Source organism: Saccoglossus kowalevskii, chromosome 17, assembly GCF_978046115.1.
Source record: "Saccoglossus kowalevskii chromosome 17, keSacKowa6.1, whole genome shotgun sequence".
Taxonomy (NCBI): Eukaryota; Metazoa; Hemichordata; class Enteropneusta; family Harrimaniidae; genus Saccoglossus; species Saccoglossus kowalevskii.
This window is the reverse complement of record NC_140657.1, coordinates 13016613-13027540: the sequence shown is the minus strand read 5'-3', so window position 1 is coordinate 13027540 and position 10928 is coordinate 13016613. Positions and strand designations below refer to the sequence as shown.

Here is a 10928-nt window from a genome sequence, read left to right as displayed (position 1 = left end):
AGCTGGCAGTATTACATAAAAGGTGTTACGTACAAAGTACATACTAGCGTCAATGTAACATGTAATACAATATTGACTTGTTTATTATTTAGCTATTTAGTTTTTAGAAAAGTGTTTGACTTAAGGTAGCGGGACTATTATTTGCATACTTGTTTTCATCTTCTATTTGTGACTAAATGGCTCCAAATAGACCCGGGAAAGTATATATTTTTAGAATCGCCGGACTTCAAGCTTTTCACAAGTGTAATTTGCATGCCCGTATCTGCATTCTGCGACGCGTTACTCAATCAAAGGTGAAAAATTACTTTTTCTGTCAAAAAAAAAATTACGCATTTATGCTGGCGATAAGAAGTATTTTTTTCACTTTTCCTAGTTGTTCAATAGTCTGGTAAATTGAATGTGTCTGGTTAGTTTTATTCAAGCAACGTGTTTTAAAAAATAGTGTCCTGAATTTCAATTACTGTTTTAGTCGCATTGCCCCCAACTCAAACCACAACTCGTTGGTAAATAATCGATGAAATAGTTTGTCTGGACACATTCAAGTTCCTCTCATTGTCACCTTAAAGCTGTGAAAATTTGGTGTTAATCCGACGACAATAAGTATACGTTATTTTTTGTTAAAGACCTTGTATTTTGAAAAACATAAACTCCTAGAAAACGTCCATGAAGTAACAGCAAAGATTTTCAAGCTTGTTTATCGGCACAATCAATTTGTTTTCCCATCAAGGTCTGTTTTACCATGTGTAGGGACATCCAAATGTGTAAGGCTATTGGAAACCAAAAAATAAAGGAATGGGATAGCTATAATTGGATAAATTCGGCATATGAAAACACCAAAATCAATGATTTTTTTCAGTGGCTGTGTGACCTTGTGTCTGACACATTCATATGCAAATGACTAATCTGTGAAACAAACAGGGGCGGAGACAAACCACTCAAACGTTTGGAAACACTCATTGTGTGTCAGATAGCTACTGATAACACATCCTAACATTGCTTTGTCTTGAATTTATCTTTGAAACTTATAGGCACACAGATTAAACCTGTGTTGTTGATTTTGGAAAACACTACTGAGGCTGCCTTGCTTCCCTTCAGAAAATCTACATTTTAACCAACTTACATGACATTCTATGTTATATTGACTTTATCATATGAAAGTTTATGGTGCATTTCATCAATTAATAAATAAATGTGAAAATCGTAATTTTCAACACAAATAATAGTCTCGCTACCTTAATTGTTTGGCCGACTTTGGTTTGTTTTTGGGGAAACGAAATTTCCAGATTAAGGGAAGTACAGATTTCGTCAGAAACTACCATGATTCATGAAACTACGGGTAACTCCTCGCATGTTATCGCGACAATCGTGAAAATGCCCCTTGTATCGTTACAGTTGGCATGAGAGGGAGTTCCTGTTGACGTGGCATTGATGACTACAGCGGCATTGAACACTTCCTGTAGTACGTAAGCAAAATTAATAGTATAAAAGAACATTGCACTCTAAAATCTTTCACCATATCAAATCGTAGAATGGAACACGGATATTCAACTGATATATTCAGACGTAGTTCGATTGAAAACAAGTACAAATGTAAACACTGTGGACAGATTTTAAGGCGACCAATACAGACATATTGCGGACACCGATTCTGTAAAACCTGCTTCGATCTAATACTCTTAAGGTAATTTTAAATTTTACGATAATGTTATATTAATTATTGGCTGGTCATTGTTGCCAAGAATTACCGCGATTTTATGAAATGACATCTCCAATTATATATACATGTATGTATACAACTCATTGTTATTCATGAATAAATGTGACAATACTCTTTAAAGAGTTTTCATATAAATATGAAATACCCATCTATCACCAAATAGTGTTATTTCCTGTTTTCTCTCTAACAGACAGAAACCCCCGGTTTGTAATGCCTGCAAGGAAGAAGGGAACTACTCTATTCTTAGTACAGGGGAAGTAAGTAATGAGTTAGTTACCTATGACCAATATTAAAGGCACACATTTCGCACTAATTTTGTATTTGCAATGATTATACCACGTGGTCCATGTTATCACTGCCATTCGAACCAACACCGGTGTCACCACAGGGATTATGAAAAAAATAATATTATCAAAAAAATATACTAATATTTTATTTAGGAGGAGTAGTCCTGTATAATGAACTATTTTCCTTGCCGACAACCTTAGCCTTCGCCGCGCCTGTTTACAAAATGGGATACTTCGCTCATCAGTGATCTTCATCAATAATATGATAAGATTTGTATTCGGAATGTCCAATAATAACAACAACGACAAGAGAAACAACATACAGAACAACAAAACATTCAGAACTAAAACAAAATCAATAATGTTTACTTGGTAAATGCCCCGCGCACAGTGGGAAAAGGCAATGACAAACTAAATTTTTAATATTTTGCTTAAAAATTACAATTTTCCTACTCCCTTTATTTGGTTGTGGTGTCACCCTCTAACTGGCCGGCAATACCATACTTAATATGTAATTTATATTTGATAGTGCCATCAAGATAAAGCTATACAACGAGAGCTGAGTAAATATGAAGTTCATTGTCAAAATGAAGGATGTGACTGGACTGGAATATTCAAAGAATACGACCAGGTAAGAGTATTTGGCTTAGGTCCAAGGTCATCCAAATCACCATCAGCAATATAAACACACCTATACCCTTTAAGGGTTAACAGGATATATCGAAGGTTAATGACAATTTATAATCATGTTATTCCAGTATATCAAAGCAGGCCGACCAGAATTCTAGGTCATGAAACCGACGTAATTGAAAAATGGACGGATAGTTTATTCATAACAATTTAATTTCACATCATCGTATCATCACGACGTAGATAGTGATACACCAATATCAAATATATTTACGTTTATTATTCCAATCACAGACACATGTTGATGAGTGTCCCGGCCAGGTGATACATTGTATAAAGTGTGGATGTGAGGTACAATTCAGAAGAGATGCTCTTGCACATCATTTACGTACAGAGTGTGACATGAGAGTCGTACAGTGTGATTACTGTGATGTTCAACTTCCATATAAGGAAATTAAGGTAAATTGAATATATAATTCTCGCATTACATCATCATTGCATTGCTGCACACGATTGTTTTATAATGACCGGCAAATGCGTGATCCATGAGCTACAAAACATTGCTTGGATACATTTAGTAAAATTAGGACAATTAGTAGTAAAATTTCAGTGGGAAATATTACTTGATATAATAATATGAGGTTATTACAGTACAGCTGGAGTATCGGCCGACGCGCAGCGGAGTTCTGTCTGAGTGCATACTTTGAGATATTCTCGTAACAAACCTTGTTATTATACATCTTTTCCTTCCAAGAATACATCATGGGAATGCCGAAATCAAAAATGTTTAGAACAGAATCAGGAAACTTCTTTGTTTGGATTCCGGTCAAACCCCGATGGCAGCCTTATTTGTTTTTAGTATAAGTGGACGCTTACGCTCGTAATCATTCCATATTTGGAATTCGCATTTCCTTATGGTAGAAAGAAAATACCCCGTAAAATACCGCAAAATTACCACACGCTGTAACTTATGGCGTTACGATGACAAATGTATAGGATGGGATCATATTATGATAGTAACTCGTACTCACGAATGAAAATAAATATATTATATACTTAATTTGTATTCATGTTTAATCATTTCAGATGCATACTGGAGAATGTGACGAGGTGCCATTGGAATGCCCAAATTGTCATAAAAAGAACATACGAAGAGGAGAAGTATGGTTCATTTCTATATTTTTTACTAAACATGAATTTTGTTATTCAATATTGACACGGCTTGTTTACTCATACTTAAAATGCAACGATAATTTATCAATGTGATTCATTTTAATCATTACAGCTTAAATTACACCTTGATGCAAATAATGGAGACTGTAGCAAGAGAATTGTTTCATGTGAATTCGAGAAAGTTGGATGTGATAAAAAGGTACGTCGACATCTATATAATAGACATCAATCCATCATCATGACCAGGAAAGACTGAACTGCTGCGCTACTGTAAGCCGCATACCCCGTGTCCTGGTATATACTAGTAATAACAAGTACCGTAGACAATATACCAGTACTGGCGTGAACAGGGACACATGCTGGAAATAGTATAGGAAAACACACATGATTCGCTGATTCATTACACTATTACTAGGATGTTCAGACAACTTATATGACTATATACTGTAACAAACATAGTGCATTAATTTTTCCAGGTGGACCACGAGAAGCTGGAAGAACACCATCACGAATACACAGTTCATCATCTACAATTGCTGTTTCACTACCTGATACCATTTCTAGCCATGATACAGGACGTAAAAGTCAAATTCAGTAGCGTTACGAACATTGAAAAAACGGTCGAAAAGCAGCAAAATGGGATCGAGAGTTTGACGACCAGCGTACATGACCTGGAAACTCAGGTAAAGAAACGCTTGACAGAGTCAGAGAGAACGGCTGAGCATCCAAATGGGCTTCTAGAGACAGAACTCATCCAAGAGCAAGGCAAGAAAATCGAAGACATGGGCAACAAGACAAAACTTTTACACACTAAGGTCACGACATACGAAGGTATTGTAGGTGTTTTGAGTAACGAAGTTGAAAAAGAAGCTGACAAACTGAAAGAGGTAGAAATGGGTTTGAAAAGAGAAAGAGAACGTTCAGAAGCGTTAGAGCGAAAGATCAAATCACAAGATAGAATTATTGCAATGAAAGATGTAGCACTTGCGGAACAAGATTTACGAATTCAGTCTTTAGAGATGGCGTCTTACGATGGAGTTTTAGTGTGGAAAATAACAGATTTTGCACGAAAACAATGCGACGCAGTTTCACAGAGAACCACCTCGATATACTCCCCTTGTTTCTTTACCAGTCGTCATGGTTACAAGATGTGCGCTCGTATTTACCTTAATGGGGATGGCATGGGAAAGGGTAACCACGTTTCTCTGTTCTTTGTAATTATGAGAGGAACTTTTGACGGACTTTTAAGATGGCCATTTCGGCAGAAGGTCACGCTAATGTGGATAGATCAAAATCACCGAGAGCACGTGATCGATGCGTTCAGACCTGACCCAACATCAAACTCATTTAAACGACCCAGCCAAGATATGAATATCGCAAGTGGGTGTCCTCTGTTTATGCCTCTTGCACAAATTCATAGTCCACGACATGCATACGTCAAAGACGACGTGGCGTACATCAAGATCATTGTTGACAATAGTGACATTGATTAACATTAGTGTGGGTTTATGAGGGGCTGACCATTAGACAATCTGTAGTGATGGTTTTAAAATACAAAAAAAATCTATACTAAACTGAAAAAAGTTACCTAAATAAACTATATTTCTTTGACATTTTTTTTTTTCAACACAGCCCAAGTTCCGAATAGTCATTACAGAATTTGAACAAAACATTATCTGGGTTTAAATCTAAACAAAATAAGCAATCCGTTCTTTAATATTCAGTTTATTATTATCAAATTTTGCATTAATTCTGGAAAATCATTTGGACAATTACATATTTTTGAAATCAGATGCTATTGAAAAGCGTATTGTAAAACCTATCCATTGCCATTATTGAAATGCCATTCTTTTTAAATTCCATAATATTGGTTACGTTGAAAATAGTGTGTAAATATTTTTACAATTTGCTATTTTTGTGTATATACTTATTTATTTTATCGTTTTTATCAATATTGTCAAGTACCATTCTGGAACATGGTTAATCAAGGAATCTAAAACCCATACAATAAAACATATAACAGTTATTGATGATTACAAAGTGATTCTACGTGGGTTCCACTGACTATACAAAAAAATGTGATGGATTAATTGACTTTAGATCGATGGCAATACATACCATAATATTTATTTTACACATATTGTTTGAAAAGAAAAGAATTTTGTGTGTTTACAATGTGCTTAATTGTCATGAAAATACGTTTTAATAATTCCCGAAAACACTTTTCTAAAAAAGCACTACTCTTTTTATTATAAAACACTTGCTTTTTTTTTATCAAACCAATACATTTTAATGAAAAACATGAAAGTGCCTCCAATATTAACAGTGTTATTTTATTTATTTATTTATTTTATTGTTAAGATACATTACCAACTATCTGGTCTTTCAAAGAATTATAGTAAAAACTAATTTTGAAAACTATCTCTTATTTTCTGTAATAAATGTATTTTCCTATGCAACGACGAACTTTAAACACTGCAATAACCTTCTGATGAGTAATCATTAGAAGTTCCATGGTAAACAGTGGCGGTGAATTACTAGTAAATGGGAATACACTTGGTATAAATAAACAATTAAAAACGAAACGTGTTGTGTTTCTGTTATTCGATAATTGGTATTGTTGGTTTACGTTTACAGTATTTAGTGAGGCGCTTCAAGAATAGTCGAAACTTCACGTCGGAACAATATAACAGAATATAAAACTTAGCAAGTTAACACGTGTATTGTTGAATATGATTTAAAAAATAGCCATCATGCACATTCTTTGGATCATTATGTCTCACAAATATCCCACTCGTATCACACAATGACAATTTTAATTAATTAAATAATTAAGTATTGTTCATTGTTGTTTTAGTTCTTCGTCCTAATGAGATTCATCTTTCAACTTTTTATTTACTTCCTGTTTTTTTAGAGTATGGCCCCTGTAAATGTAAATTCCTTTAACTTCTCGTTCTCTGCCTCATTAAACGTTGATCTCCATGATCATGTGCAGAATTTGTCTTCACTATGTCTCAATATTTTGCGGCCTTCTTTCTTTTTAACCCACAACAATCTTCGCATCTAAATAGCACAATATTCCCCCGCTTTATTCGTATCGTCAACTTTATCACAATCTCCTTCGAAAAAAAAAAATCACACAAATTTCTCCTCTTCTTCCTTAACACTATGTTCGATATCTTTTAATTTGCAGTGTTTTTCTTATAGTCCACTTTACCAACAGGTAGCTACAAATCTTTTAGTTCCTTCTCGAATTTGTTATTTGTTATGGCAACCCATTTAGAGCATTCGGCAATTTAAGGCACATCTATTACACTTCCCATACAATCAGTGAATCTTACTGTGGACATCGCTGGCATTCGTGTGCAATTACACTTCCCTTGAAACGTCATTGCCTTTATTATGGTGGCAGAGTTCAGATAACTCACACTGTAATAACCTTTAACCGCTCATAACAAATGTGTTCGTGTACCGAGTACCATTTCAAATGACACTCCCGGGTTTACGTACGTAATAGTGTTTCATACCATAACAAGCACGTCAGGGGACACGTATACGTAGGAGTGGTTTAGGCTATGTACGTATATAGGGTCAACAAACTGTCCTCCTCATTGTGGTGCAGTCAGGTCGATTTGGAAATATGCCAAATTGTTTATTTCACACACATACAGTTAGCTACAACACAATGATTCGTATCATGTTCTGCGATCTCATCGATCAGATCCGACGCTCACCCAGGAATTGACAAAAAATACAAACTAGGAAAATGTTATTACACTACCATAGGAAAATATGTTTGGAAACAGTGACAAATATACCCCTTATCTCAATGAAAAAATGATTGTTTATCATGTTCAAACAATTAGTGACGATTTATAACATTTTCAGGAGGGGTTGCCCTGGGGACAGAGATAACGTGACTAGAATTTGGTAAAGATGTCAACCCAGACGCCATGGAAACAGTAATTTTCGTAATGATTTTACATTCATTGCTCAACAAATTATGATTTGATTATCATACAGTTTTCTGGAAGGGTTCCCTAGAAAGATTGATACATTGGGAAGAATTTGCTGGAAATTGCCCATTGCCATGAAAACATCATTTTGATAATGACTTTTCATTTATATCTCAAACTTATTGGCGATTCACATAAATTATTCAAAAGGGGTTGCCCTTCATACAAGGACTAAGAATTTAGATTTACTCAGAAAGTTACCCTTACCAAAATTCATTAGGCAAATAAATTTACACAATTTATGTATATTTTTGTGTGTACAAGAAGTAACCCATATTTGGAACACTTTTGTATACAAAAAATCGATAAAGTGCAATTCAGAAAATGATTTTTAAAAAAATTGAAAATTTAAAGTTCTACTTCATGAGTCTGGTGGGTTTCATTTTTCCCAATGTACGTCATAATACTCAATAGCTGGTATTTGTATTTACTTATTATTACATTTATATTTTGTACATTTTATGTACACATAAATTGTACTGTTTAACGAGATGCGAAATCAATAACTTATACAGTTTGTGTCGACATTATACTTTTTTTTTCTTATATGATTCAACATGCATTCTGTGGGGGTTTCCCCGATTCTAAGTCATAATGTATATGTTTATTAATCATTTGTGGAAACCTTGTACATTTCTAGTGTACAATAAATATACAATAATAGATTTGCATAAAGTTTGTATACAAACAATGTACTGCTGTTTGTATTGTATGCATGAATTTTGTATACATATGATGTACAAAATTCAATAAAAGTATACTTTTTGTACAGAATATGTATACAATTAATATACTATTGAGGCGTACAATTTAGTAAGGGTATGGATAGATTCATTTAATTAAATCATATTTATATATCATATAATTTATGGTGTAAAAAATATTAGGTTCGGTAGGAAAACAGTCGAAGTCAATCGTTTCAACGTAATCTTTGTTCAAGTTGTTGAATGATTTAGATAGTACACAAATTGGCGATGCGAAGTAATTTTACCTATTATGTTTCTCTGCACGAACGATGTGGTGTACTGACGCAATTTTCCAGGAATGTCTGAATATACACGATTTGACCTGCAACAACGCCCTACCAGGTCATGTCAATTAATCAATAAGAACGGTGGTGTACTGACGCAATTTTCCAGGAATGTCTGAATATGCACGATTTGACCTGCAACAACGCCCTACCAGGTCAAGTCAATTAATCAATAAGAACGGTGTGGTGTACTGACGCAATTTTCCAGGAATGTCTGAATATGCACGATTTGATATGCAACAACGCCCTACCAGGTCAAGTCAATTAATCAATAAGAACGGTGTGGTGTACTGACGCAATTTTCCAGGAATGTCTGAATATGCACGATTTGACCTGCAACAACGCCCTAACAGGTCAAGTCAATTAATCAATAAAAACGATGTGGTGTACTGACGCAATTTTCCAGGAATGTCTGAATATGCACGATTTGACCTGCAACAACGCCCTAACAGGTCAAGTCAATTAATCAATAAGAACGATGTGGTGTACTGACGCAATTTTCCAGGAATGTCTGAATATGCACGATTTGACCTGCAACAACGCCCTAACAGGTCAAGTCAATTAATCAATAAGAACGATGTGGTGTGCTTACGCAATTTTCCAGGAATGTCTGAATATGCACGATTTGACCTGCATCAACGCCTTTACCAGGTCAAGTCAATTAATCAATAAGAACGATGTGGTGTACTGACGCAATTTTTCTAGAATGTCTGAATATGCACGATTTGACCTGCAACAACGCCCTCTGACCTAACAGGTCAAGTCAATTAATCAATAAGAACGATGTGGTGTACTGACGCAATTTTCCAGGAATGTCTGAATATGCACGATTTGACCTGCAACAACGCCCTCTGATCTAACAGGTCAAGTCAATTAATCAATAAGAACGATGTGGTGTACTGACGCAATTTTCCTAGAATGTCTGAATATGCACGATTTGACCTGCAACAACACCCTCTGACCTAACAGATCAAGTCAATTAATCAATAAGAACGATGTGGTATACTTACGCAATTTTCCTGGAATGTCTGAATATTGATGATTACATTTTCAAATATGACCTGTTTGAACCGATTTCGACGAAAACACGGCAAGATTTTAAAAAACAACTTGTGATTCACAATTTGAAAATTAAAATGCTAGTGTTGTACTGAAGGGATTTTTCGAATATTATTATTTTTTTCACTACGCTATGCAAAAGTAAATTACCGATGTTTAAAAATGATTTCGACAAAAATGGCGAGATTTGAAAAAAATGGTTATTAAAAATTGTTAAAGGATAAACTGAGTGTGGTAAAATATTTAACGCAAAATAAAACAAGGTTCAATGACCGGGTGTTGAGGGTTTAATTTGGTATGTTTTCTGGGAAGGGTGGACGCTTGGTCGAACGTGACATTTGAACCCCCGAAATTGGGGAGGGGGGCTGAGTCAGGCATGTGCTAAGTCGGACGACTACGATAACTGAAAATCATGTTTTGTATTTTTGAGGAGGGGGTGTTCCAGCAAGTTTACCAATCTTATTCGCGAATATTTATAAATACACGGCACCTCTCCCTAGATTGTAAGGTAGTTGTAAAAACACCAAAAGGACTATGACATTTGTTTTCACCCTCGAAAAACCTTCGAACCATCTTAAACTATAATATAGTGTCATTGGAAACTTGAATATTCCTGTAATGGGCACAAGTGTGAGTGTATAAGCACTCCTTTACCCCTCCCTATAATCTAGTCTATTTAAGTTATAATTCATAACTCGCCTGTTATATTGTATAGCGTGTATCTTTTTGTAACTACATGGGTATCTCACATGTGTATCTCACATGAGTATCTCTGGCACGCCTCCCCCTAAATCCGAGCGTGGGTAGTGCTTTGAACATTGATTATTTATTCTGTAGACATTTTTTTTTTCGTTTCACGAAGTGTCTTGAAATAATATTCTACTTTTTAATTGGACGCATTTTGAAGACAAATTGCAGATACAAATTCAAAAAAAAAAGTAACGGTATTTACTGCTTATTATAATGTACATACTAAAAGAGCCTCTGTGGGGTTACGTACATACTTGAAAATATAG

General features: G+C 34.9%; 1 protein-coding gene across 1 annotated transcript; it reads left to right on the top strand.

Moving 5' to 3' along the window:
* Positions 1-1517: 1517 nt before the first annotated feature.
* LOC100373552 (TNF receptor-associated factor 2-like) lies at positions 1518-6804 on the top strand. The gene is made up of 7 exons (XM_085491848.1): positions 1518-1681; positions 1908-1974; positions 2534-2635; positions 2929-3093; positions 3721-3795; positions 3920-4006; positions 4284-6804. The coding sequence occupies exons 1-7, from the start codon at positions 1530-1532 to the stop codon at positions 5298-5300; spliced, it is 1665 nt and encodes a 554-aa protein (XP_085347974.1). The 5' UTR covers positions 1518-1529; the 3' UTR covers positions 5301-6804.
* Positions 6805-10928: the final 4124 nt, after the last annotated feature.

What these genes read in the sequence shown, in the direction of transcription:
- LOC100373552 (XM_085491848.1), top strand. Translation starts at nt 1,530, where the DNA reads ATGGAACACGGATATTCAACTGATATATTCAGACGTAGTTCGATTGAA. An exon ending in TTCCATATAAGGAAATTAAG is followed by an intron (nt 3,094 to 3,720) that starts GTAAATTGAATA and finishes TAATCATTTCAG; the next exon opens with ATGCATACTGGAGAATGTGA. An exon ending in AAGTTGGATGTGATAAAAAG is followed by an intron (nt 4,007 to 4,283) that starts GTACGTCGACAT and finishes TAATTTTTCCAG; the next exon opens with GTGGACCACGAGAAGCTGGA.